Source organism: Brassica napus, chromosome C2, assembly GCF_020379485.1.
Source record: "Brassica napus cultivar Da-Ae chromosome C2, Da-Ae, whole genome shotgun sequence".
Classification (NCBI taxonomy): domain Eukaryota; kingdom Viridiplantae; phylum Streptophyta; class Magnoliopsida; order Brassicales; family Brassicaceae; genus Brassica; species Brassica napus.
Window position 1 is genome coordinate 15,604,021 of NC_063445.1, and position 27,569 is coordinate 15,631,589.

At 41.4% G+C, this 27,569-nt stretch overlaps 5 protein-coding genes and 1 long non-coding RNA gene across 11 annotated transcripts; 3 read left to right on the forward strand and 3 right to left on the reverse strand.

Moving 5' to 3' along the window:
* The first annotated feature begins 543 nt into the window (after nt 1-543).
* Nucleotides 544-15,246, forward strand: LOC106381033 (LEAF RUST 10 DISEASE-RESISTANCE LOCUS RECEPTOR-LIKE PROTEIN KINASE-like 1.4). Of its 4 annotated transcripts, none has more exons than XM_022696026.2 (6): nt 544-1,306; nt 9,945-10,655; nt 10,881-10,904; nt 10,993-11,322; nt 11,410-13,402; nt 14,906-15,246. In XM_022696026.2, the coding sequence occupies exons 1-5, from the start codon at nt 580-582 to the stop codon at nt 12,348-12,350; spliced, it is 2,733 nt and encodes a 910-aa protein (XP_022551747.2). In that variant the 5' UTR covers nt 544-579; the 3' UTR covers nt 12,351-13,402; nt 14,906-15,246. The 4 variants fall into 4 exon arrangements, with proteins under 4 accessions (XP_022551747.2, XP_048604134.1, XP_048604133.1 ...); XM_048748177.1 differs by lacking the exon at nt 14,906-15,246 and adding an exon at nt 13,742-14,796; XM_048748176.1 differs by lacking the exon at nt 14,906-15,246 and adding an exon at nt 13,796-14,796.
* On the reverse strand, nt 3,306-4,205 carry LOC111214401. The gene has a single exon (XM_022717215.2). The coding sequence runs from the start codon at nt 4,203-4,205 to the stop codon at nt 3,306-3,308; it is 900 nt and encodes a 299-aa protein (XP_022572936.2).
* On the forward strand, nt 12,995-22,070 carry LOC106381040 (alpha/beta hydrolase domain-containing protein 17C-like). 3 transcript variants are annotated; one of them, XM_013820903.3, is made up of 7 exons: nt 13,080-13,402; nt 20,321-20,408; nt 20,543-20,874; nt 20,983-21,019; nt 21,105-21,341; nt 21,432-21,479; nt 21,629-22,070. In XM_013820903.3, the coding sequence occupies exons 3-7, from the start codon at nt 20,570-20,572 to the stop codon at nt 21,818-21,820; spliced, it is 819 nt and encodes a 272-aa protein (XP_013676357.1). In that variant the 5' UTR covers nt 13,080-13,402; nt 20,321-20,408; nt 20,543-20,569; the 3' UTR covers nt 21,821-22,070. The 3 variants fall into 3 exon arrangements, with proteins under 3 accessions (XP_013676356.1, XP_013676357.1, XP_022551751.1); XM_022696030.2 differs by having other exon boundaries at nt 13,163-13,402; nt 20,350-20,408; XM_013820902.3 differs by lacking the exon at nt 20,321-20,408 and having other exon boundaries at nt 12,995-13,402.
* On the forward strand, nt 13,305-14,462 carry LOC111198066 (glutathione S-transferase T3). Its single transcript, XM_013820904.2, has 2 exons — nt 13,305-13,402; nt 13,796-14,462. The coding sequence occupies exons 1-2, from the start codon at nt 13,305-13,307 to the stop codon at nt 14,460-14,462; spliced, it is 765 nt and encodes a 254-aa protein (XP_013676358.2).
* On the reverse strand, nt 16,528-18,896 carry LOC125581935. The gene is made up of 2 exons (XR_007319724.1): nt 18,517-18,896; nt 16,528-16,892 (listed from the first exon to the last, which is right to left on the reverse strand). It is a non-coding gene; the product is annotated as an uncharacterized LOC125581935 (long non-coding RNA).
* Nucleotides 21,839-27,068, reverse strand: LOC106381042 (LEAF RUST 10 DISEASE-RESISTANCE LOCUS RECEPTOR-LIKE PROTEIN KINASE-like 2.5). The gene is made up of 4 exons (XM_013820905.3): nt 26,378-27,068; nt 23,653-24,363; nt 23,404-23,427; nt 21,839-23,315 (listed from the first exon to the last, which is right to left on the reverse strand). The coding sequence occupies exons 1-4, from the start codon at nt 27,036-27,038 to the stop codon at nt 22,198-22,200; spliced, it is 2,514 nt and encodes an 837-aa protein (XP_013676359.3). The 5' UTR covers nt 27,039-27,068; the 3' UTR covers nt 21,839-22,197.
* Nucleotides 27,069-27,569: the final 501 nt, after the last annotated feature.

Genomic DNA, 27,569 nt, shown 5'->3' on the forward strand with positions numbered 1-27,569 from the left:
TCATTTGTCTGTCCACATTTGAGTATCCACAATTATAATTTTCATTAAGGGTAAAATGGTCCATAATTTATCTCTGGCCCACAACAAAGTGTGTCACATGTAAGAAATGTCTCTAGATGTAAAGGAAAGTCAAAAAGTGTTCCTTAGTGTAATCAACTCCGAAAAATATCGGAAACGGAATGCCATCTATTTATTTATGTATATTTTTATAATTTCGAGGAATATAGTATGATAGAATCGTCCATAAATTTTAAGCAACATCATAATTCATGTACTAAATAGTGTTCCCAGTCATATGCAACTCGAATGTGAGACGTACATCATCTACTACCTTGGACACTTTGCAAAATGCCTGTCATGTTTCATGCGCCATACAGTGATCTGCAATTTTTCTTAAAAGAGTGTTTTTCACAATGGTAAGAGAAGTCTTTCAATGTTTAGCTTGGAGAAGAAAAAAGGAGAGAAACAAATAACAAAAAGTCTTTCAACGTAAACCAATACTGACATCTTAACTTCACTTCTGTGCTAAGTATTTGACCTGGTCCTTAGGATCTCCATCATTTCCAACTCATTTCTATAATGTTATCTCTTATTAAATCACGTCCTCCTCAACACAAACCAAACCCAAAAGAACACACCGTACAGATCAAGAAAATCATGTATTATCTTCCCACTTCTTCTATGGTCCTGTTCTTCATCTTCTTCTTATTTCACCATCTTCCTTGTGCTTCAAGTAAACAAGAACTTGGAAGGTGTGAGACCCCGTTTTTGTGTGGGAGCATCACCGCCGGTTTCCCCTTCTGGGGCGGGAATCTTGACAAACTTTGCGGTTATCCATCGCTGGAGCTTCACTGCAACAAAGACATCACCTCTTTAACCATCTCAGATCAAGAGTTCTGTGTTCTACAAATAAATCAATCATCTAACACTCTTAGACTTGCCAGAACAGACCATATGGGCTCTTTTTGCTCCTCTAACTTCACCAACACAACCTTGCCTCCAAAATTATTCAAGCTTTCCCCAACCTACAAGCGTGTCACAGTAGTCTATTATTGCAACCCTTTTGGTCTCAAATTTCAGGGATATAACTGTCCAAAAACAGGTATGATCTTTGTGTCTGACAACCCTGAAAATTACAATTTCTGCCTTGCCGGTTTCACCGCGAACGTTCCTAGGAGTTTCGTTGCAAAAAGGAATGACCTGGCCGATTTGGAAAGTGTCCTAAAGAAAGGATTTGAGGTGAAGATGAAGATCGATAAGAGCGATTATGAGCACGGTAAACACAGTCCACTCCATCCACCAACTGGTAAGTTTCTTATGCATGACTATCATTTCCTTAGAAAACTTATGCTGAAGTAGTGGTTCTACTACTAACAAGGTTAAAACATGCAGTATAAGCAAGGTGGTTAACTTAAGATATTTTATTGAGTATTAAAACCTTAATCTTTGACATATCAAACAAATAGTAATCTAGGCTCAAAGTCATCTGTTCCGATTTTCCTCTATTAATTTCCACATTTTTAGACAAAGCTTACTAGTGAGCTTAAAACATAAGGTGATATAAGTTATAAACTCAATTGCTTTAGTGTTCCCATAATCATCGGCAGTTCAATGCTGAGATATCTCTCTCACCCTCTATTTCCTTAAATAACTTCCTCTTTTCCTCTCAACACAAAACCAAACCAAAAGACACACTAGTGTCCAAGAACAGCAATCAATCATGTCCTGTCTCCCCACTTCTTCTCTTGTCTTTTTCTCCCTATTCTTCTTCTCCAACCATCTTTCTTGGGCTTCAACTAAAAAAGAACTTGGGTGGTGTGAGGCTATGTTTGAGTGTGGGAAAATCACCGCTGGTTTCCCCTTCTCCGGTGGGAGTCGTCCCCATTATTGCGGTCATCCATCACTGGAGCTTCAATGCTTTAACAACAAGACATCTATAATAATCTCTGATCATCTATACGATGTTCTCCATATAGATCAGACATCTAAGACTCTTAGACTTGTTAGAGCAGAGCTTGGAGGTTATTTTTGCACCGCTACATTCACAACCACAACTTTTCCTCCCGAAATCTTTGAGCTTTCAACAACCTCTCAGAGCCTAACAGTTTTCTACCTCTGCGACCATAACTTTAGTTACAGCTCGAGCTATACATGTCCTGATAGAGGTCCTGTCTCAGTGTCTCAAAACCTTGATTACCACAAATACTGCCAAGACAGTTTCACAATTAATGTTCCCAAGAGCTACGTACCAGAAGAGAAAGATTTAGATTTGAAACGTTTAGAAAATGCTTTGCATGAAGGGTTTGATGTGAAAGTGAAGATTGATGAACAAACATGTGAAGAATGTTTGTTCTCTCAAGGAATCTGCGGCTTCAATAATACCACACAGATCTGCTGCAAGAATGACTCATCATCAAGATGCAATACACTCCATATACCTCGTAGTAAGTTTCTTATACATCATCATCCTTTCATAGCCATCTTCTCTAACAACTTTTAACTGGAGTTGAGAAAACCTCGGACGATTCCCCTTGATTATGTATATATTTTACAAGTTCTTCATATTCTCCAAACCTTTTCTCTACCTCTAACATATCAATCTGCTAGTCGGCAACCATAATCCTATAAGTGAATTATGTTCCGAGCTTCCTTTTTCTTTTTTCTTTTTTTTTTCTTTGGCTCCCTTACCAATTAGTTACTATATATTTTGTTCAATTACCAAGTTGAAGTTCCGAGCCTAAGCACACAATTTTTTTGGTTTCTACCTTCCTTTGTTGATTTGTACACATTTAGACGTAGTCATATTACATAGCTTACTGGTGAGCTTAAGGTGACGCTCTTTCGTTTAATGCGTATACTTCTTGTATCATCAGTCAGTTCCAGTAGTAAATGGTCTTTTGCTTTTTTTTTTCACACTCAATTTCTCAGAAATTTCTGTAACAGAAAAAACAACAATGACGGAAAGGGACTGTGTGCTGGTCCTGAGAAAATTCCAAGCAAATGACTTTGAAGTCGTCGTACAGTAACATATATATGATAATATATCAAATAGGGACCCAACTTTGTATAGTGCAAAGTGGGAATTCATTTTATATTCTACAAATTACGAAGAAAGAAAAACTCGTTTAAATCACTATTCCTTTTCATCGTTTTTTTTTTTTTTGGTCTAAATGTTAAGATTTATACCAGTTTTTTTAGTTTTTTACATGTTGTGGCTCACAACTTATTACGCAAAAGAAAAGGAAAATGAGCAGAGAACACAAGAGCAACAGCAACAGCAACAGCAAGAGAGAAATGTAGCAGCATTAACTATAAGGAGAGATAAAGCAGAAATAGAGCTCAAGAAGAGAAGGATAGCGAGCAGACGCTGCGGTCGTAGGCACAGATAGGAGCCTATCATGCATTGCTCGATCGACCACCCTGAAAGTAGCTTCCTGAGATGTCGAGACGCCTTTGAAGATACGAGCATTCCGCTCACGCCAAAGGGAGTAGATGACGACCTGGTTGAGGAGCTTCAAAACCGCTACTGCGCGCGGAGCATGAGGGCCCTGGAGGTTCTGACATAAGCTAACAACTGCAGCTAGTGATGCCGGTGGAGACGCCATGTACCTGCCACAAAAACGACTCCAAGTAGCAACCACAAAAGAACAATCGAAGAATAAATGACTAATAGACTCATCAGCCAGAGAGCAAAGGACACAACCTGGCGGAACTTGAAGTCCCCAAGAGATTAGACGATCTCGGGTTGGTAATCTACCAAGGAAAGCAGTCCAAGTGATAAAGGAATACCGAGGAACTTCGTCCTTAAACCAAACCACCTTGTGCCAATCAACTGGGGGGTTAGGAACACGGATTCTCTCCCAAGTAACCCTCGATGAGAAAGATGGACCAAAACCACCAGTACCTTGCCTCCACAAATACACGTCATCGGTGCTAGTTGCAGATGGAACCGACATAGTAGATAGAATAATCTGAAGGGTCAGAGCATTTTCAGAGCGCGCCGGAGGCAGGTTCCAGTGACCGTTACGAACAGCTTGAGAGACTGTGGCTGAGAGAGGAATCCTAAGAGATCTTGGCCCGGATGAACCTAAGAGGAGGATTAAAGGACCTAACTTAGTCCAATAGTCGTACCAGAACAACGCTTTGGTCCCATTACCAACGTTGCATCGGAGAAACAGCGACAGGTCTTGCTTCAGCTGTAACATGCTCCTAACTGTACTCGAAAATCTTGGCGCGTCGTCCACTAACCAGATACTTCTTCCCCCGAACCTGTTGTTGATGAGCCAAGGGACCCAAAGCGAACCAGACCCATAAAAGAAGAGTCATAACCTCTTCAACCTGAATACCATCTCGAAGTCCTCGAGCTTTCGAAGACCAACTCCCCCTTCAGACTTCGGCTTACAGACATTGATCCAAGAAACTCTAGCTCCTGCTGCCGACGTTGTACTGTTTTTCTACAAGAAACCCGAACATAGAGAGTCCACCTTCGCGTAGAACCACTTAGGGAGAACAAATACTGAGCTCCAAAAGTTAACCATGGAGTAAATGATAGATGATATCATTGTCACTTTACCCGCAAAAGATAGGAATTTAACAGTCCAAGAGTGCAGTTTCGTAGTGATACGATCAATAAAAGGCTGAAGAGTAGTAGCAGAGATCCTTTTAGGGCTAAGAGGTAAGCCAAGGTACCATGTAGGAAACTCACCACGACGATAACCAGATAAAGCACACAAAGCCGTGGCTTGATTGACTGTATATCCTCCATGAAATATTTCTGATTTGGCCTCATTTGTGTCTAACCCGGACCAGTCTTTAAACAAATTCATAATGGCTTTAATACCAGCAGTCGAATCACTTGAGCCATCAGAGAAAACTAGAAGATCATCTGCGAATAGCAGATGGGTGAGCTTAGGAGAAGAGCACATAGGGTGTAACACAAACTGGCCATCTGATTCAGCTTTATCCAGCAACTTTGAGAGCACTTCCATGAGCATGATGAAGAGGTAAGGGGAAATAGAGTCTCCTTGTCTTAATCCCTTCCTGCCTTCAAAGAAACCAGCAATCTCACCATTTATAGCCACTGAGAATCTAGGAGAAGATATGCACTCAGTGATCCAAGTGATAAACATCGGTGGGAATTGTTGAGCCTCGAAGACCTTGATCACAAAATCCCAACAAACCGTATCAAAGGCCTTTCGAATGTCGATCTTCAGCATTGCACTCTTGTGGCAAGAGGACTTGTTGTAGTCTCGGATAAGCTCCGTGGCCAGAAGAACATTTTCGCCTAGGCTGCGCCCTTTTAAAAAGGCAGCTTGGTTGGGACTCACACATTCAGCCAAGATAGGTTTAAGGCGGTTAGCGATGATCTTAGAAATAAGCTTGTACACAATATTGCAGCAGCTAATAGGCATGTAGTCAGATAGTCGACAAGCTTCCGGCATCTTAGGAATCAGAGCAATCACTGTTGTATTCATATCTTTGAGTAACTTACCATTTCGGAAAAATTCCCTAACAGCACATACTCTATCCTCTCCTACAGTATCCCAAGATGTTCTAATGAACTCAACTGAGTAGCCATCAGGGCTCGGGCTTTTGTTCAACGGCATGGAGAAAAGGGTAGCTTTGATCTCCGCCGCAGTTACTTGACGCTTCAAATAATTTTGTTGTAGATCAGTACAACGAAAAGGAAGCAAAGACCTCAGATCCTCCGTGGAAGCAGGTGATGAGGGGAGGTCAGTAGAACCCAATATACCCTGAAAATAGTTAGCAGTGTGGCTCTTAATGTCATCCATAGAGTGAAAAATTTGATCACCATCCTTCAGGTAATGAATATGATTCCTAGAAGCATGGGAAGAAACGGTCCGGTGGTAAAATGGTGTATTACGATCACCAATACTACCCCAACGCACACGAGATCTTTGACGATAAAAGTTTTCCTCAGCAGTAATTAGGACATTGAGCTTATCTCTCTCTGCGTGCTCTTCTCGAGCAATTGAAGTATCAGGAGATGTAAGTAGAGCTCGTTGGAGAACATCTACCTTCTCTCTTTGCGCTTTAACACGTTGAGATATGCCACTGAAGTAACGTTTATTGAGCCTGCGCAGCGGTTTTTTAGCAATTTGAGGGAGCGCACTAGCTTGAACTGAGCAGTACCCGTAATCTGGCCACAATCCCAAGCTTCTCTAACTGTATCTGTATACTCAGGATGGTCTATAACATGGTGAAAAAATTTGAAAGGCTTGACAATCCGACGCCTAACGGACGGCATCCTAAAGAGACATAGAGTATGATCCGATTGAGAAGGATCCAGGAAATCAGCATAAGAATCTGGAAACGCTGTAGACCACGATTGATTGATGAGAGCGTGGTCAATTCGTGTAGATATAGGATTGTCATCTTGACTATTCCTCCAAGTGAACGGTAAACTTTTGGCTTGCGCCTCAAACAGCTCTGCATCCTGAATGGCGAGATTAGCTTCATCCATTCCAGAGTCATCAACTCGGGACGTTAGATGATTGGAATGATGAGAAGAGCGAAGCATCTGATTAAAATCCCCTAAGACTGCCCAAGGATAAGAAGAAACAGGAGAAGATCCATGTAATTCAGTCAACCCTCTCCATAAATTCCTCCTTTCATCCACCAGATTGAAACCGTAGACAAACGTAACTGTAATTGAGATGCTCTCAGACAATATAGAAATCCCACATGTGACTGATTGAGCAGTAGCGTCGTAGACAATCAGAGTAACACTCGGGTCCCAAACAACCACAATACGGCCCGAGACATCATCATCATAATTCCCAAAAAACTTCCAACCCCTAGGAATAGCTCCTAAAATTCTCTCTTTATTGCTTTCCAAAATGTGTGTTTCCAAAAAAGTTCCAAAAAGTGGCCTATGGATATTAATCCAATCCTTGGTCATAGTGTGGCGTCTTGCACTATTCAGTCCTCTTACATTCCACGCAAAATACATATCTAAAAATTAATGGCGTTTTGCAGCCTTGCGGCAACTCCTCCTGTTTTTAACCAGATAAAACGGGTCTCCTCCCTCCTCTTCTTCCATAGGAGGAATAACATTATTTGCTCCCTCCTCAACTTCCACAGGGGGAGGAATATCATTACTTTCTTCCACAGCAGGGGGAGGAATATCATTGCTTTCATCAGAGTTCCCAGCAGGAGGATTAGCATTGTTGTTGACCTCAAGAATCACATCGCATGGAGGGACAGTGTCACTGGAGAGTTCATCAACATCAGAAAGAGTTGACATCGGAGCTCCTTCAATAATAGTCTTCTCCACCTCAGAAAGCTCAGAGGCAAGAGGCTGACTAGATTCTTGGCTATCATGGGCAATCTGCAGAACCTGCTCAGTAGCAACAGACAGAGTAGGTTCATGGCTAGTTTTATTACCCAATAAACCCTGCTCAGTAGCAACAGGCAGAGTAGGTTCTTGATTAGCGATATCATCCAACACACCCTGCACTACAACAGAATCAACCTCAGCAACCAGAGCTTGTGATGGTACAGGAACAATATTCTCTACAGCAGGCACAACTCCTACGACCTCCACCGGAGAGGCCAAATTAATATTATCCTCCATAGAGACCTTAGCTGTTTCAGAGAGGGAAAGCTGTGTGTCCACCAAGGATTGTTGCAATATTTCACCCTCTTCTAGTTCAATAGTCTCATCAGAAGGGAGGGACGAGGTGGGAGGAAGTGAGTCTTTCCCACTATCTGGTACTGCGTTAGTATTGGAGCGAGCCATCGGTTCTTGAGGGCCCGTATTCACCGGGACATGACGGGGAACTCCCTCTCTCAGTTTTTTCTCAGTATAGCGACCAGGCCTTGATTTAGATCGCCTTCGAGCTATCTCGAACGATTGTTTCTCTGCGGTAGTGCCATTCACGCGATTTGGACACTTAACCTCGCTATGTCCAAACTTGTTACAGAGTGAGCATTTATTTGGCAGCCAAGGATATGAGACGTCGATCTCAACCTCCCTGCCGTTCGAAAACCCTGAAATAATCTTGCTTGGAAAGGGGGAAGTAAGGTCGACCCTCACGTACAACTTTGCTACTTCGAAATTTTCTTTACGCTCAGTCTCTGGAGCAAGACAGTCCGGCTTACCAATCGCGGTGGCTATACGACTCAAGCTCTCTCTATTGAAGAGCAGATAGGGGACATTTCGCATCTCCACAGGGACAATAGCACTCGTTAGTGGAGGTTCATCTGGTGAGAAATCTGGAGCCCACGGAGCCACAAACATTGGTAGACCACCAATGTTCCAACAAGTACGAGATAGTAGCACATCCCGAGTACGGGAATTAGTTACTCGTAAGAGATACATGCCTTCCCCAACGTTATGGACAAAGATCTTAGGACCCGTACGAGCCCAAACTGCATTAACGACACCAATAATCTTCCCCATGGACGGGTAGTCTCCATGAAAGCGAGCATAGATGAAGTCTTTGAATTCCAACTTTGCGGCTTCGATGTTCTCATCATGGATAAGGACAAAAGGAGCTCCTGAGACGTGTTCTATCGGAGATCCTAGCACTTGTAACTGAGCAGAGCTTTTGAGGAGCTCCGCATAATTCTTTGTAGGGGAAGGCACCGCATCCAGAACAGGGGGAGCAAGGCCAACGGGAGCAGCGCCAACGGGAGCAGCAGTAAATCGAAAACCCACAAAAGCAACAGCAGAACCATGACCAGCAGAAGCAACAACAGATCCAATACCAACAGAACCAGCAGCAGTAGGAGAGGCCGAACCGACAGCAGTAGAGCTAACAGTAGGAAGACTGACGTTCTCAGCAGAAGGTGGAAGACCAGAAACAGAACCAGTAGAGGCAGCAGCAGATCCAAAACCCACTGAAGCAGCAGCAGAACCAAGGCCAGCAGAACCAGCAGCAGATCCAAAACCAACAAAACCAGCAGCAGCAGCAGAGCCAAAGCCAGAGACAGAGACAGAACCACCATCAGTAGAAACCGAACCGACAACAGTAGATTTTAAGCCATCAACTGCAGATCTAGAGCCAGCAAGAGCAAATCCATGACCTGAAGCAGAACCACCAAGAGCAGATCCAAGACCAGGGTGGAGGAAAGCCTTCGCTACTGGAGGAGAGACAGACCGTGGAGACAACAGAGAAACGGAAACCGGTAACAGAACTTGAGTATTAGGGGATCCAAATCCAGGAATTTGATTGACCTGAACAGGAGCCAAAGATCCAAAAGTGAAATGGGTAGAGCCAGCCATAGGAGAAGACGAAGATGAAAGGGGAAGTCCGAGGGCCAAATGCCCAGAAGCAGCAACGTCAAAATCCGGAAGATCAACGAGCGAGATGGACTTGGCCTTCTTCTTAGCCATAGCGGAATTTCGAATGGAGCGAATCAAGCAGCGGCCACGAGAGGAGCCGACGAAGGGAGGGCGATACTTCTTTTTCGAGAGGAGCATCGAGACATGGAGACGAGAAGAGAGAGAGAGCAGAGGGAAGGTGGCGAATTTCAGCTCCAACGAGACCAGAGGCGACCGACGGCGGAGTAACGGTCGAGAAAGAGGAATCGCCTGAAAAATCGCCAAGAGAGAGAAAAATATCAAAACTGTATTTTTTACATATGACGGATCTCCTTTTCATCGTTTACCAATATGCATTCAAAGTCTTCGTTGCAAGCCACCTAATTCCAAAGAACCTTCGATTTTTATATAATATAAAACTCCAGAAAAACATATTTAAAACGATAATAAGTGAAGAGTTGGTCAAAAGGACCAAAACACAGGTTTCAACTCTTACAAAACTAAGACCTTCATCATTTCCTTCATATTTTCTTTCTTCTCCATTTTCCTATTTGACCTCCAACACAAATGATCAATCTCTTTCGTTCCCCAACAAAATCTATGTTGTCTAGAATCATATGGATGCTGTTTGTGATCCCATCTTGTGTTTTCGCAGTAGATGAACTTCACCAACGCTGCAGTGGCCCCTTTAGCTGTGGCAACAAGGAAGAACTCTTATTTTACCCGTTCTGGAGATCTGGCAGAGAAAACTGCGGCCACCCAGACTTCAAACTCGACTGCAGTGGAGAATTCCCAGAGCTGGACATGTCCTCTGTTAAGTACAGAATCTTAAGTATGAGCTATGAGGACTCTCCTGTCATTAGACTTGCCAGATCGGATTATATAGGCAATCTTTGTCCACCAGATCCACGAAATGCATCACTCAGCGAAAGTATTCTTCAACTCGTACGTGACACCGATCTGCTAACTTTATATTATGATTGCAACGTTTTACCGCCTGCTTCTGCAGGTAGTTACATTAGAGTTCTTGATTGTGGGTATGAAGGCCATAGAACAAGTTACTATGTGACGAGAAACCTATCGTCCCCTTTATTGAAAGGGATTAGTGACCTTTTGGATAACTTCACGACACTTTGCAGAAGAAATGTCAGTATTCCAGTTTCTAGACAGGCGTTGAACAAATTAGAGGAGAGTCCAAGTCAAGATAACTTAGAGAACGCTCTTGATCACGGTTTCGAGCTTGGAGTTAACAATGATTGTTCACAGTGCATTGAATCTGGAGGTGCTTGTGGGTATAGCCAGAAATCAAGAAGTTTCATCTGCTATTGTGTAGATAAGCCGCATAACCGTAACTGCAGAGATACAGGTGAGATTTCTTTTGTACAATCTCATTTAGTTATGTTCTGCCACAGTATCCACCTCTGTTCCCTTCCTCAACCACCCACCTTTTTTTAGGATTTTCCTCACATTCTTAGATTAACTCACAAAAACTCCATTGGATTTCAAGTTTTTAGTAACATTTCTACGAAGATATAAATTTTTCTCTTAAAGTTTATACTGACCTTTTCTTTGTGTCCTCTTGTTGATGCAGGCCTCTCTACTGCCGCAAAAGCAGGTGCTTACCCTTTTCTTGTTCTATTTGATTAAGCTGTAGACAAACATCATAGACTTACCATGAAAATTGTTTTGGTTTTCGTCTCTAGGAATCGGGTCTGCTGTGGGGTTGGTGGGGGTCATTCTTATAGCCATGGGTCTGTTCTGTCTCTACAGACGGAGAAGGAAAACTCAGTCAGATCAATACACAAGCAAAGACTTGCCAGTAACGTCTTACTCAAGCAGAGAAACATCAAGCTATCCAACTTCCACAACAATCTCCAGCAGCAGCAACCACTCCCTTCTCCCCTCAATCTCTAACCTCCGAAACGGAAGCACTTACTTCGGAGTTCAAGTCTTCAGCTACGAAGAACTCGAGGAAGCCACCCATAATTTCTCTAGAGAGCTCGGCGACGGCGGCTTCGGCACCGTCTACTACGGTAAAATAACCACAGACTCTTCAAATCTCACTTACAAAAAGAACTTCACATTTTAATCAAACATCTTTTGTCTAATTTTTCCAAAAGGCATGTTGAAAGACGGACGAGCCGTAGCAGTGAAACGACTATACGAACGATCTCTAAAACGCGTCGAACAGTTCAAGAACGAGATCGAGATCTTGAAATCGCTGAAGCACAGAAACCTCGTGATACTCTACGGATGCACGTCGCGACACAGCAGAGAGCTTCTCCTCGTCTACGAGTACATCTCAAACGGAACTCTCGCAGATCATCTCCACGGTGATCGCGCTCAACCTCGTCCTCTTTGCTGGCCGGTTCGTCTAAACGTCGCCATCGAAACCGCGAGCGCACTTTCCTTCCTCCACAAGTCAGGGATCATTCACAGAGACGTCAAGACAACGAACATTCTTCTCGACGACGAGTACACGGTGAAGGTAGCCGACTTCGGCCTCTCGAGGCTATTTCCGATGGACCAAACTCACATCTCCACCGCGCCGCAAGGCACTCCGGGGTACGTAGACCCGGAGTACTACCAATGCTACCGTCTAAACGAGAAGAGCGACGTCTACAGCTTCGGAGTCGTACTCACGGAGCTCATCTCATCCAAAGAAGCAGTCGACATCACCAGACATCGCCACGACATCAACTTAGCGAACATGGCCGTGTCCAAGATCCAGAACAACGCGTTGCACGAGCTCGTTGACCCGAGTCTGGGGTTCGCGAAGGATCCGGAGGTGAAGAGGAAGATGATGGCGGTGGCTGAGCTTGCGTTCAGGTGTTTGCAGCAGGAGAGGGAAGTGAGGCCGTCGATGGATGAGATCGTGGAGATTTTGAAAGGGATCAAGGGGGAGAATCGGGTGGAGTCGTCACCGGATGTGGTGGATATTGAGCGGAGCGGAGGAGATGACGTTGGACTGCTGAGGCATTGTCATAGTGTTCCGCCGCCGATCTCGCCGGAGACTGATAAGTGGACGAGTAGCTCGGATACGGCCGCGAGTTCATTTTGAGAGACTTATTATTTAATTAGGGTCGTTCATCGGTAATGATATATAACTTCTTTTTATCTGTTTTTCTTTTAGTTTTTTTTTGGGCTCTGTAGTAATCAAATGAAGCTATCAGTTTTTTTTTTTTTACCTTTGCATTGCCTGAAGATCGTTAGAGCAGCTCCATAGGGAGTGCTAAAGCCCGAGACCTTAAGAAAAAGAGGTGAAAAATAAATGAAAAAGGAAAAGAATAGAGAGGAGCGGTGTTTAAATTGGGTTGTTTGGGTTTGGTAAGGAACGCATACGTGGCACTCTCTTATTCGACCTCAACTTAATGTGTCTCTCTCTTCGTCGACTTCTCTCCCGAAATCATTCTTGTTTCTCTCCATCTCTCGATCATCTCCATCTCTCGTTCTCTCAATCGATTCTCTTCATCTTTCGTTTCTCTCCATCTCTCGTATCTCTCAATTGATTCTCTGTCGATTTCGAAGTCGATCGCGGTTCGATTTTCTGTTTTCTTCACTGCGATGTCGACGTCGTTTCTCTCTCATGCGCTGAGGCTCTGATGAAGATCAGAAGAGAGAAGGAAGTTCTTCACAGCAATCAGCTTAAAGTGAAACCACGGATCGAGAAAAGGATGAAAGTCATACAAGAGGCGAGATAAGTACCCCTGTCCCTTTCTCCGTAGAAAAAAAAACTTGTAAAAATAATGTCGATGATGTTTTTGCATGATGATCTTGAGGAAGGTGAAATATTTGACTAGTAGATTATCGTGTGTCTGTTGAAAAAAATTAATTTTTTTGCATAGAAACCGAGTTTGGTTTGTTGATTTTAACAAGTGACCGTGATGGTTAAGCTTCGTTTGAGTGTTGAAAAAATGGAGTCTGTTAACAAGTGATGATGATGATGATGAGTTTGGTTTGTGTGATTTTAACAAGTGTGATTTGTGTGATTTTAATAGAGTGACGGATTTTGATGATGAGTTTGGTCTCGTTTGATGAGGATGTGCGTGGAAGAAAGGCAACAGATTCAACTTCATCAAAGCTTTTGTCTTTCCATTACACATTTGAGACGAGGTAAAGTAGATTTTCTCTCTAAGTATATTTAATTTTAATGGTTGTTAGATATTGATTTCGTGATTTAGATAATGATTGGGAATTAAATGGACTTTAGTTTTGAAGTGATTGCTATTTAGGTTGCGTGGTAGTTTTAGCTTTAGGTAAAGATATTGATTCTCCAACTACAAAACTTTAAGAACATTAAAAATTGCCATTAAAACTTCAACAACTAAAAACTTTAACAGCTTTAAAACTTGAACGAAAGCTATTTACTTCTCCAAAACTAATTCCTTCTCCAAAAGCATTTCCATTTATTTTTCTTCTCCAAACGAATTTCCTTCTATTTTCCTTCTCCAGGACTATTATGGATCCATATAGTCAATAATATAGCTTTCAAAATCTCTTAAACAGTCAACAGTCTCTGCGTCATGAAGTCTCTGCGTCGGATGCCTCTCTGTTCGGAGATGGCAACGAAGATGCAGAGACTGTGTCAGTCCGTAAAGAGAGACATAAATGGAATCCAACAGAAGATGGTGTGCTAATAAGTGTCTGGTTGAACACCTCCAAAGACCCCGTGGTTGCGAATGAACAGAAAGCAATAGCGTTTTGGAAACGTATTGCTGCTTATTATGCTGCGAGTCCAAAGGTGGCGGATTTACAAGAGAGAGGGTCCACAGAGTGTAAAGGAAGATGGGTGAAGATTAATGAGGCCGTGTGTAAGTTTGTTGGCTCTTATGAAGCTGCAACGAAACAAAGATCGAGTGGACAGAACGAGAATGACGTTTTGAAGCTGGCGCACGAGATTTTTTACAATGACTACAAGGTCAAGTTCACCATGGAGCATGCATGGTTGGAGCTTCACCATGATCATAAATGGAGTGGAGTTAATTCTACTAAGGATAACGTCTACTCAAAGAGAAGGAAGTTGAACGACCAGTCATCAACCTCTGTGCCAGTAAGCTATGGAGATTATGAGGCTCGGCCAATAGGTGTTAAAGCAGCAAAGGGAAAAGGAAAAAAAAACATGGAGGAAGCAAGCGACTTTAGAAGAGGAAATGAAGGAGAGGGTGGAGTTTGAAAACATGTGGGAGATTAGGAAGAAGGATTTTACTCTGAAGCAAATTCTAAACAACCAAAAATTGCTTGACAGCCTCCTTTCCAGGAATGATCAATTAACTGAACCAGAAATTGCCTTGAAAAATAAGCTTATTAATGATATGTTGACAACTTAGCTTGAGTCTCAAGTTTCTCTTTGGTTGTGTCTGTATGGTATGGATCTTAAGTTGGAAGCATGTATGTTGTTTGTGTCGAGTCTGTTTGCTTCTTCTTTCTCTTAATTTATGTTTGATTGTGTCTGTAAGATATGTTGACAATTTATCTTTATGCTTAATGTCGAGTTTGTATTAAACTTATGTTTATGCTTAACTTATCTTGTGTATTAAATCTTGTGTGATAATAAACGGTTCTGTGTATTCGGTGGAAGACAAGTTGTGTACTGAGACTAGTCTCGTGCCTTTGCAGGTGAAGAAGACAAGAGCGTGGGAGTGGATGTTGTCATGTGACAGAAGAAGACAAGAAGAAACATAATAAAAGATAACATTTTAAACATAAATTTTTAAATAAAAACATGAGAACGAAGATTAGTAAAAAACACGAGAATTATTACAAAGCAGCATCCGAGCTTAGTTGTTGTCTTCATCCGTCCGCATTTACACCATATATGTTCACCAAATCATCTTTCAGTTGTTGATGCATTTCTCTATCACGAATTCTTGTTCGAACATCTATCATATTGGTGATATTTGTAGGCATGTCTGTAGAATACGTGAGATTCACATGTGAACTTTCGTTGTCTTCTGCTTGTTGGAACTCTGAAACATCAAATTGAGTGTATCCATCTCGTTTATCTTCTACTATCATATTATGGAGTATGATACATGCTCTCATAATCTTCTCAATTTTGACTTTATCCCAAAACAGTGCTGGATTTTTAACAATGGCAAATCGAGCTTGCAAGACTCCAAAAGCACGCTCGACATCTTTTCGGACAACTTCTTGACGTTGGGCAAATAAAATTGTTTTCGGCCATTGTGGTATTGGAATAGATTGGATAAAAGTAGTCCATTTCGGATAAATACCATCGGTGAGATAATACTCCATATGGTACTCTCTTCCATTGACATAGAAACTGACTTGAAGAGCTTGACCTTTTATTATGTCATCAAAAACAGGTGAGCGATCAAGAACGTTGATATCATTTAAGGTACCTGGAGGGCCAAAAAATGCATGCCATATCCAAAGATCATACGAGACAACCGCCTCTAAAACGATTGTTGGTTTACCCGAACCACGAGAATATTGCCCTTTCCAAGCGGTGGAACAATTCTTCCACTCCCAATGCATACAATCGATGCTTCCTATCATCCCGGGAAATCCACGATGCTCTCCAATATCAAATAGGCGTTGAAGGTCAGCCGGTATTGGTCTTCTTAGGTACTCATCGCCGAATAAATATATTATTCATTCCACGAAATTTTGTACACATAACCGAGTAGTTGTTTCACCGAGCCGGAGGTATTCGTCGATCGTATTTGCCGCAGAACCATATGCCAAGACAAGAATGGCTGCAGTACACTTTTGTAGAGGAGAGATACTATTCCTTCCGAGACCATCTTTCTTTTCCCGAAAGTATTCAACTTCGTTGGAGAGTCGATCAACAATGTGCATGAACAACGGCTTGTTCATTCTAAAACGTCGTCGGAAGAAATTTTCAGGATACGTTGGAGTATCACTGAAATAATCATTCCATAAACGAATATGTCTTTCTTCACGATTTCTTTCAATGTAAGCTCGTTTTTTTCTTTGTTTCCTTGCTTCTTCTTGATGACCAATGGTCAAATTCTCGAAGGTGTGATCAAAATATTGTTCAAAATATTGATCAAATGTATCAAGTGATTCTTCAAAAGAGTTTGAGAAGAGAAAGCCATATTTGTGATAAAAGAGAGAATTTTTTTTTGATCAAAGATGATATTGGGATCGAGCTTTGGTAAGAAGAGGGAGGTTGAGTTTGTGATTTGGGTTCGGTGATGGTTTGGTAAGAAGATGGAGAATGATATTATGATTTGTCTTTGGTTTTGGTTTGGTAAGAAGATGGAGAACGAATTGGTGATTTGGCTTCGCTTTTGGTTTCGTAGGAAGATGGATAATGCGTTTGTGATTGGTTTGTAGAGAAAGAACAATTTATAGAAGCAAGAGATAGAGGGTAGCATATTTTATAATTCATGAAACATACAAATGCATTGTCCGTGACATAAACATACAAAAACAACAAGACAAAAGAGTACAAAGATTCCGTGACATAAACATACAAAGAGTCCGTGACATAAACATACAAACTGTCTTACAAAAGATTACAAGACAGTCCTTACAAAAGAGTATAAGACAGTCCAATACAGAGTCCGTGACATGAGAAAACTACCGACTCCAATGCTCCACTCATTACCGTGACCTGAAACACAAAAGAAGTTCCATTCAATAACCAAAGCAACAACAAGAACAACGAGATTTAAAACAGACAGCACACAAGCACAAGCAACAACAAAAGCAACACAAGCACAAAGCAACAATGAGATTTAAAACAGAACAAGAACAATGAGATTTAAACCATAGAATTTAGCTTAACCTAATTAGACATCAGCTCAAGAATGAGCTTCTTCTTCAGAGTTGCTTCATCATCAGCTAGAGGTTCTTTCTTTGCAATGAGACTGTCAAGTAACTTCATCTTCCCAAGCCTTTCCTTGACAGCCAAATCCTCCTGCTTGATGGTACAAATAGTCTGAAATTCAGACTTCTCCACCATCGGCTTCTTCTTCCCACGGGCTTTTGCTGCCTTTACTCCCGGGGGGCGGTTTGTGCCGTCATCAACTTCAGCATCGTTATCTTTCACAGACTCGCTTGCTGAATGAGAACCATCATCAAACTTCCTCCTTTTGTTGCTGCTTTCATTGCCATACCATTTCTGGTCATGTGAAGCTCTCTCCACGCATGTTCAAGCGTGAACTTCTTTTTGTAGTTGTTGTTAAAGATGGCGTGCGCATTATTGAGAACATCAACCTCATTTTGGCCGCTTGTCTTCTCTCTTGTTGCAGCTTCATACGATCCACTAAACTTGGAAACAAGATCATTGATCTTGTGCCAACGATGCTTGCAGTGGGTTGTTTCTCTCTCTTCACCGCGTGCAACCTTCGGACTGGCTGCATAGTATGCTGCGATTCTACTCCAGAATGCACCAGAACGTTGCTCATTGCCTACTAGAGGATCTTTGCTCGTGTTTAACCAGGCGGAGATGAGCACAAGATCATCAGCTGGCGACCACGTCCTTCTTTCTCTACGCTCTGAAGGCTTGTCTACACCAAGGTTGGAAGCTTCAGTACTTTGACTGCCGAAGACAGGAACATGTAATGAATTTGGATCGACACTGTCTTCTACTAAACGAAAGACAGTGTCTTGTTGGCTATTAAGAAGCTCAACAAAGTTTGTCGTGTGCGCATATGGAGTAGAATCCATATCCGGAAACGGAAATGGATAGAAGAATATGAGAAGATAGAGAAGAATGAATGCAGAGAAGAGAGTTAGCTGGATTGTGTTTAATAAAAAGAGAAAGCTAGATTGTGTTTAATAGAAGAGAGAAAGCTGCAAGAGAAGAGGGATTGTGTTTAATACAAGAGAGAAACTGAATTGCTCGTTCATCACACCCACAACCACATCGACTTGACATCTAGCTACCTCATTAATCACAGTTAGACATTTCTATGTTTACTCATTTCTATCTAACTAATTTCAATTCGTTCCAATCAAGTTCACAATCAAATAGTACACAAATAAACATTAAGAAACAAAGAGACATTTCTGATCAATATATTTACCGAGACAAGAAAGATTCAGACACAAGAGGATTCGACCAAAAACACTTCACATTTATCAAACTCATTCAACACACTTCCAATCAATTATATTTATTATCATACCCAACCATAAACTTACACTAAACCATCAGTTCCAATCAATTCATCACATAAGCTAATTCAATTCAGTTCATTACATTTCCTAGCAGATGGAAGAGTAACACTAACCTGTTTTGATATTGTAGTCTGTTGTTCGATGAAGCTTCCTCAGCTCTCTTTCCACAGCTTGTATAGCTAACGCCATTTGATCCCAACATCTCAGCCCACAAAGACAGAAACGAAATATATTAATCGACTGAAATAAGCCAAATCAAATTTGATTAACTTGCAACAAACATTACGACAATGAAACAATATATATTACACCTAAACCCAACATAATCAACATACAGAAACATTATCAACTCGTTGATCTTGAAACAAAAAAATCACAACTGATCAAAGCACAATCTAAGCCATGCATGATGATTGAAGAACATTAAACAGAAGCTTTACCTGAACGAATCACGGAGAGCAAAGGACAGAGAGCCCCGTCGCGTCGAGGAGAGCCACCGGCTGAGAGCTCCGTCGCCGTCGAGGAGAGCCACCACAAGACAGAATCAAACCTACAAACAAATAAAACATGCGGACAGAACAAGAAGAAGTCTAATCAAAGACATGCATGATTGAAGAGGACAACCACAGATTTACCTTTCGATTCGACTAGAGCCACAGGGAGAGAGCGGTCCCTCGCCGTCGAGGAGACCCACGGAGAGGGAGAGATTCAGCGATCGAGGACAGCCACCGAGAGAGAGAGAGAGAGAGAGAGAGAGAGAGAGAGAGAGAGAGAGAGAGAGAGAGAGAGAGAGAGAGAGAGAGAGAGAGAGAGAGGTCCGTCGTCGTATCATCGAGGAGCCACCAAGAGAAAGAGAATCGTCGATTCGTCGACGATCCACAGAGAGAGCCTTCCGTTTCGTCGACGAGCCACAGAGAGGGGGAGTCGCGCCGTTTCTTCGAGGAGAACCACCGGGAAGAGAGACAGTTCTCGGAGCCGAAGAGAGAGATGTCTCGAGAGAAATAGAAAGAACATAAAACGAAATGGAGATACACGCCTCTCCTCTCTCCTCTCATTTGATGACACGTGCCAATTAACAACGTCTCTTGTAAACATTAATTAAGCGATGCCGCTTCTTTTATTTTGGGTTTTCCATTTTCTTTTAAACCCAAAAATCATTAAGAGCCCCACTAACTACGCCCATTAATGATGTTCTTACGTATTACTCAAAATGACTACAGTATAATGTGCATACACTTAATTTTTCTATTGTAGAAAATATAAAAAATGGATCGGAATAATTTTGATTTTAAAGTTTATATGGCATAATCACTTTTCCCCATATACCATCGAAACATTTACCGTTGCCATCAAATATAGTACAAAATCCCCTCTTTACCCAAAGGATCATCAGATGTATCGCCTCCTACCGACCGGCCTACTCCTGCAAACAGTTCCCTAGCAAATCGCTTGGTAAACCTGCGCCTGGCGCAAACTCACTCGTACATGCACTGATTCGATTCTGTTCTCAAAAAATAGAAGTAATTTCGTCCTTCATAGTCCAAAAGGATAGTCAGCTTTCCCATTTCAGAACCAAGAGGGCAAACTGCAAATTTGGACCTCCATTGGTATAATATCTCTATAAAAATTCATTGATTATTTTGGATATTATACTTTTTGTATAGTATTATAATTCGGGAGTAAATCTGATCTCTTAAGGTGGTCTTTTGGTGTAAAGACCTGTGAACTCCCCCATCTTTGAAGAAAAAGATCACCAATTTAATTTAATTAATAAATAAAAAATCTAAAAAGCCATGTTTTTTTTCCTTTTCTTTTCTTATAAACTAAATACGAAAAGATAGCTAGCTGTATGGCCAACCTTCATCCACCTAAGATTATTATCTGCTGAGTTTGACTTTTCTTGAGCTTTGACAAAAGGGATATTCTCAACCTCCCTGCTCTTTCAGCCATCGTTCCACACGCGCCTCCTTAGATATCTCACGCGCCGCGGTGCCATTCGAATCATGTATCATTTTCCTCCTCTCCTCTCCCTTTTGCATCCATAATTTTCTGCTCAATTTTCATTCTTTATCCTTTTCTTTAATCCTACAATTCGTTCTTTGTTGTTTAATCTTTTGTCTTTGTCTTTTTCTCCATAAGATCTTTGGAGAAAGGTGAAAAAGTTATATGGGAGGGGTAACGTCATCAATCGCTGCTAAATTCGCCTTCTTCCCACCAACACCACCGTCCTACGAGGTGGTAGCCGACGAAAGCTGCGGCGGACGTCTGTACATACCGGAAATCCCACGGCGCGACGACGTCGACATCCTCAAGCTCCGCACACGCTGCGGAAACGAGATCGTGGCTGTTTATGTAAAACACTCCAAAGCTAATGGCACGATTCTGTATTCTCATGGTAACGCCGCCGATGTGGGACAAATGTTTGAGCTTTTCGTCGAGCTTAGCAATCGCCTTCGCGTCAACCTAATGGGGTAAGATCTCTCAAGCTTTTCACATGTTGCAAAGTTTGAGTCTTTCACAAAAGTTTGATTCATTACCATTGTTGTCTGATAAGTCAATCGGATTTTTCTTTCCATCAGGTATGATTACTCTGGTTATGGTCAGTCTACAGGACAGGTACTACTACTCTCTGTTATAGCAAGGCATAAACTTTATGGATTGTTTTGTTATTGATGTCTGAACTTTATGGTACTTGAATCAGGCAAGCGAGTCTAACACGTATGCTGATATAGAAGCATCGTATAAATGCCTCAAGGAAAAGTACGGCGTGAAAGACGATCAACTTATATTATATGGTCAATCTGTTGGTAGCGGACCTACGGTTGATCTAGCCTCGCGCACACCTAACTTGAGAGGGGTGGTTTTACAGTGTCCTATTCTGTCTGGGATGAGGGTTTTGTATCCGGTGAAATGTACATATTGGTTTGACATTTACAAGGTGATTTTCTGGATGTTAATTTTTTGTTTTTGTTTCTGGTTACGTTTTATAGCTGTTCGTTCACCTGTGCATTTCCATGTTTTTTTACAGAATATTGACAAGATCGGCTCAGTAGCATGTCCTGTATTAGTCATCCATGTAAGTGACAACATCATGTCTTTCTTTTACCTTCCTTTTCATTATGAGAGTGATTGAATTAACAGCTCTCTTCAGAAGAAAGGTTGTTATGCATTTATCTAGGAAGTTTCTGAATGCAAGTTCGCTGAAGGATATTGTTGGTCTTTCAGGGAACTGCGGATGAAGTAGTTGATTATTCTCATGGTAGGCGGCTCTGGGAACTCAGCAAAGAGAAATATGAACCTTTGTGGATTAGTGGAGGTGGACACTGCGACCTCGAACTATATCCAGATTTCATTAAACATTTGAAGAAATTTGTTGCATCACTTGCCAACAAACAAGCGGCGAAGGCTGCCATATAACGATATATTACCGTTATGTTTGAAATGGGTTGCTTTCGAGGAATTTCTAGACAAGTTGGCTGGCGAAGTCAGTAGAAAAGTGATAAGCATGAAAAATCCCAGAGGAGCGTCGATAGATCATGTAGTATTATAATGTGTTGATGTGGAATTTAGACTGGCATACTGCATTTCATGAATAAATGTATTTACTGCTCATGTGATTTAATAGGTTCTAGGGATATTTCTTTCTTTATTCAATTTTTTTTTTTTTGAATTCTAGAAAGCTGGGGTTGAATCCCGTATTCCCCAAACCTCAAACCAGATTATAGAATGTTAGTTTCATCTAGTAGTTACTCAAACCGGAGACCTCTGATACAAATGTCAGGATCTTTTCCGGTTTATGCAATATTCATTGAACATACTTCAGTGTAAACCGAAATATCCTCTGAAACCGTAGAAGATTCTGGAAGAGGAGCTGTGGGAATTTGTAGAACAGGCCTAGGAGGGACTTCAAGAGCATCTATACTTCCTTCCATCATCTCTACCACTCTGTTCATCGGTGGGCGATCTGAAGGCGAATATTGAACACACCACAGGCCCACCAATGCCATCTTCTTTGCTATCTCTTCTTCATTGCTGATTCCATTCCCGGTAGGCGTTCCACTGTGTCCCTTCTCAAGATCCTTATAGATCCATTCTGGAAAGTACACTGAGCTTGTGCTAGATGCAGTGTCTTCACTTGATGTTTTAGTCCTTGCTCCTATCATCTCAAGAACCAACATTCCATAGCTATACACATCTGACTTGTGTGAGACTCTACCGTACACTCTTGAAAACACTTCAGGTGCAATATATCCGATAGTACCTCTTGTGTCTAGTAATGACAAGATGCTTTCTTTCCTCTCGCAGAGCTTAGCAAGGCCAAAGTCTGAAACCTTGGCGCAAAGATTTCCATCTAAGAGTACATTCTGTGGTTTGATGTCGAAATGTACAATCCTTGTTCTGCATCCATGGTGCAAGTACTCTAGACCACGAGCAACGCCTAATGCGATTCCATATAGTTCCATCCAATCCACATTTGATGATCTCTTGCTTGAGATGAACTTATCAAGAGATCCATTTTCCAAGAATTCATAAAGAATCGCTCTCTTGGTACCCTCAGCACAGAATCCTAGCAAGGTAACAATGTTGACATGAGATGTCTTGCTCATGCTTACAACTTCGTTAACAAAGTCTTCACCATTACCCGTTGTATCATTCAAGACCTTCACAGCAACCTTGCGGCCATCACAAAGGGTTCCTCTATAAACAATTCCAAATCCTCCTTTCCCAACCACTTCAGAAAATGACTTTGTAATTCTCTTTACTTGCGCGTAGCTATAGTGTTCTAGTGGAATAAGGTCCTTTAGATTAAGTTGTCTAGGAACATCTGATGTCTTCCTTCTCCGTATGAAGAGACAGAACAGAACTACGGCTGTAAGAATAACCCCCACCAACCCGCAAGCAGATCCGGTTCCTACACACGAAAACCGGAACAATTTTCATAGTAAGTATATGCAGTTTGCATACAGTTTGATCAAATGGAACAAGAAAAGAGTAAACACCTGCTTTTGCGGCAGTAGAGAGGCCTGCATCAACATGATGAGAAAAAGAAAAGCTTAGTATAAACTTTAAGATAAAAATTTATATCTTACTAGAAATGTTACTAAAAACTTGAAATCCAATGGAGTTTTTGTGAGTTAATCTAAGAATGTGAGGAAAATCCTAAAAAAAGGTGGGTGGTTGAGGAAGGGAACAGAGGTGGATACTGTGGCAGAACATAACTAAATGAGATTGTACAAAAGAAATCTCACCTGTATCTCTGCAGTTACGGTTATGCGGCTTATCTACACAATAGCAGATGAAACTTCTTGATTTCTGGCTATACCCACAAGCACCTCCAGATTCAATGCACTGTGAACAATCATTGTTAACTCCAAGCTCGAAACCGTGATCAAGAGCGTTCTCTAAGTTATCTTGACTTGGACTCTCCTCTAATTTGTTCAACGCCTGTCTAGAAACTGGAATACTGACATTTCTGCTGCAAAGTGTCGTGAAGTTATCCAAAAGGTCACTAATCCCTTTCAATAAAGGGGACGATAGGTTTCTCGTCACATAGTAACTTGTTCTATGGCCTTCATACCCACAATCAAGAACTCTAATGTAACTACCTGCAGAAGCAGGCGGTAAAACGTTGCAATCATAATATAAAGTTAGCAGATCGGTGTCACGTACGAGTTGAAGAATACTTTCGCTGAGTGATGCATTTCGTGGATCTGGTGGACAAAGATTGCCTATATAATCCGATCTGGCAAGTCTAATGACAGGAGAGTCCTCATAGCTCATACTTAAGATTCTGTACTTAACAGAGGACATGTCCAGCTCTGGGAATTCTCCACTGCAGTCGAGTTTGAAGTCTGGGTGGCCGCAGTTTTCTCTGCCAGATCTCCAGAACGGGTAAAATAAGAGTTCTTCCTTGTTGCCACAGCTGAAGGGGCCACTGCAGCGTTGGTGAAGTTCATCTACTGCGAAAACACAAGATGGGATCACAAACAGCATCCATATGATTCTAGACAACATAGATTTTGATGGGGATAAAAAGAGATTGATCATTGTGTTGGAGGTCAAATAGGAAAATGGTGAAGAAAGAAGAGATGAAGGCATTCATGAACGATGAAAAGGATTACGGAATAGTGATTTAAAAGAGTTTTTTTTTTTTGTTTATAGAATATAAAACGAGCTCCCACTATTCACAATACAGAGTTGGGTTCTTCTTTGACGACTTCAAAGTCAGGTGCTTGGAATTTCTCAGATGGACCAGCGCGCAGTCCCTTTCCATAATTGTCGTTTTTCTGCTACAGACAATCTAAAGAAATTTCGGAGAAATGGAGTGTGGAATAAGGCAAAGAAACCATTTACTACTGGAACTGACTGATGACAGAAGAAGTAAACGCAATAAAGCAAAAGCGTCACCTTCTCTTTTAAGCTCTGTGATGTGACTACGTCTAAAAGTTAAAGGTTGTTAAAGAAGATGGCTATGAAACGATGATGATGTATAAGAAACTTACTATGAGGTGGATGGAGTATATTGCATCTTGATGACGAATCATTCTTGCAGCAGATCTGTATGGCATTTTGGAAGCCGCAGATGTTGAAATGAAGGGGGGAATAGACAGAGGAAAGGAGTTCGTTCAAGATCAAAGGAGAGTTCATCAAGAAAAGCCAATGATCCATTGTTGAAGCTGAATCATGGACAGTAAATCGTGGACACTTCAATCATGGACAGCTGAACTGTAGACCCTAAATCGTGGACACCAGTTGGTTGTCTTTTTCTTTGAATGGTGAGTTCCTGTTGTATGGTTGAAGGGGATTCAGTTACAAGTTAACGGAGTACTCTCTTGACATGAGACAAACACTCATGAATTCTAACCGAATCTGAAGATAAACATGTTTGACATCAATCTTCAAATGCACTTCAAAACCCTTCATGCAAAGCATTTTCTAAACGTTCCAATTCTAACTTTTTCTCTTCCGGTACGTAGCTCTTGGGAAGGTTAATTTTGAAACTGTCTTGGCAGGATTTGTGGTAATCAAGGTTTTGAGAAACTGAGACAGGACCTCTATCAGGACATGTATAGCTCGAGCTGTAACGGAAGTTATGGTCGCAGAGGTAGAAAACTGTTAGGCTCTGAGAGGCTTTCAAAGATTTCGGGAGGCAAAGTTGTGGTTGTGAATGTAGCTGTGCAGAAAGAACCTCCAAGTTCTGCTTTGGCAAGTCTAAGTGTATTAGATGTTTGATCTATGTGAAGAACATCGTACAGGTGGTTAGAGATTACTATAGATGTACTGTTTTTAAAGCAGTAAAGCTCCAGAGATGGATGACCACAATACTGGGGACGACTCCCACCCAAGAAGGGAAAACCAGCGGTGATGTTCCCACACTCAAAAATAGCCTCACACCACCCAAGTTCTTTTTTAGTTGAAGCACAAGAAAGATGGTTGGAGAAGAAGAATAGGGAGAAAAAGACAAGAGAAGAAATGGGGAGACAGGACATGATTGATTGCTGTTCTTGGACACTAGTGTGTCTTTTGGTTTGGTTTTGTGTTGAGAGGAAAAGAGGAAGTTATTTAAGGAAATAGAGGGGGAGAAAGATAAGCATAAAAATTGGGTGGAAAGAGTGACAGAAAACTAAGTCAAGTGGGATAATGACAGAAGCGAAGACTGGGGGGGGGAAGACTTTTTATCATTTGTAAAAGTAAAGCAATAGAGTTTATAACTTTTATCACCTTATCTTTTAAGCTCAATAGTAAGCTTTGTCTAAAAATGTAGAAATTAACAGAGGAAAATCGGAAGAGATGACTTTGAGCCTAGATAGCGTACTATTTGTTTGATATGTCAAAGATTAAGGGTTTAAATACTAAATAAAATATATTGAGTTAACCACCATGCTCATACTGCATGTCTTAGCCTTGTTAGAAGTAGAACCACTACTTCAGCATAAGTTTATAAGGAATGATAGTGATGCATAAGAAACTTACCAGTTGGTGGATGGAGTGGACCGTTTTTTCCATGCTCATACTCGCTCTTATCCATCTTCACCTTCACCTCAAATCCTTTCTTTAGAATACTTTCCAAATCGGCCAGGTCTTTCCTTTTTGTAACGAAACTCCTAGGAACGTTCGCGGTGAAACCGCCAGGGCAGAAATTGTAAGTTCCAGGTTTGTCAGACACAAAGATAGAACCTATCTCTGGACATTTATATCCCGAAAGGTGGAGACCAAAAGGGTTGCAATTATAGAGTACTGTGACACTCTTGTAGGTTGAGGAAAGCTTGAATAAGTTTGGAGGCAAGGTTGTGTTGGTGAAGTTAGAGGAGCAAAAAGAACCCATATGGTCTGTTCTCGCTAGTCTAAGAGTGTTAGATGATTGATTTATTTGTAGAACACAGAACTCTTGATCTGAGAAGGGTAAAGAGGTGATGTCTTTGTTGCAGTGAAGCTCCAGCGATGGATAACCGCAAAGTTTGTCACGATTCCCGCCCCAGAAGGGGAAACCGACGGTGATGCTCCCACACTGAAACAGGGTCTCACACCTTCCAAGTTCTTGTTTACTTGAAGCACAAGGAAGATGGTGAAATAAGAAGAAAATGAAGAATAGGACCATAGAAGAAGTGGAAAGATAAGACATGATTTGCTTCATCTATGTAGCGTTTCTTTTTGTTGGTTTATGTTAAGGAGAGCAGAGGTAGTGATTTAAAAAGAGAGAAGAGGTTAGAAATGAGGTGGAAGATGAAGAGCCTAAGGACCAAGTCAAAGTGAGGATAGTGACAGAAGCGAAACTTAAATGACAGTGTTTAGTATACGTTGAAAGAATTTGTTATTTGTTTCCTTTTTATACAAACTAAAAATTGAACGACTTCCTTGCTATTGTAAAAGACTCTATTTTAGCAGTCAAAGCATTTTCTAAATGTTTCAGGTTCAACTCTTTCTCTTCAGGAATGTAGCTCTTCGGAACGTTAATTGTGAAATAGAAAACTGTGAGGCTCTGAGAGGTTGGTGAAAGCTCAAAGATTTCGGAAGACAAGGTTGTGATTGTGAACGTATCAGTGCAAAAAGAACCTCGAAGCTCTGCTTTGGCAAGTTTAAGAGTCTTAGATGTTTGATCTATATGCAGAACATCGTACAGATGGTTAGATATTATCATCAAGATGTCTTGTTGTTAAAGCAGTGA

Bases quoted from the DNA above. Each gene is read 5' to 3' on its own strand.
- LOC106381033 (XM_022696026.2), top strand. From the start codon at position 580: ATGTTATCTCTTATTAAATCACGTCCTCCTCAACACAAACCAAACCCA. The intron at 1,307-9,944 runs GTAAGTTTCTTA...GTGTTTTCGCAG, and splicing joins TCCACTCCATCCACCAACTG to TAGATGAACTTCACCAACGC. The intron at 10,905-10,992 runs GTGCTTACCCTT...TTTCGTCTCTAG, and splicing joins CTCTACTGCCGCAAAAGCAG to GAATCGGGTCTGCTGTGGGG.
- LOC111214401 (XM_022717215.2), bottom strand. From the start codon at position 4,205: ATGTTACAGCTGAAGCAAGACCTGTCGCTGTTTCTCCGATGCAACGTT.
- LOC111198066 (XM_013820904.2), top strand. From the start codon at position 13,305: ATGAGTTTGGTCTCGTTTGATGAGGATGTGCGTGGAAGAAAGGCAACA. The intron at 13,403-13,795 runs GTAAAGTAGATT...TCTCTTAAACAG, and splicing joins CATTACACATTTGAGACGAG to TCAACAGTCTCTGCGTCATG.
- LOC106381040 (XM_013820902.3), top strand. From the start codon at position 20,570: ATGGGAGGGGTAACGTCATCAATCGCTGCTAAATTCGCCTTCTTCCCA. The intron at 20,875-20,982 runs GTAAGATCTCTC...TCTTTCCATCAG, and splicing joins CTTCGCGTCAACCTAATGGG to GTATGATTACTCTGGTTATG. The intron at 21,342-21,431 runs GTGATTTTCTGG...GTTTTTTTACAG, and splicing joins ATTGGTTTGACATTTACAAG to AATATTGACAAGATCGGCTC.
- LOC106381042 (XM_013820905.3), bottom strand. From the start codon at position 27,038: ATGAAGCAAATCATGTCTTATCTTTCCACTTCTTCTATGGTCCTATTC. The intron at 23,428-23,652 runs GTGAGATTTCTT...ATGTTGATGCAG, and splicing joins CCGTAACTGCAGAGATACAG to GCCTCTCTACTGCCGCAAAA. The intron at 23,316-23,403 runs GTGTTTACTCTT...TTTCGTGTGTAG, and splicing joins CTCTACTGCCGCAAAAGCAG to GAACCGGATCTGCTTGCGGG.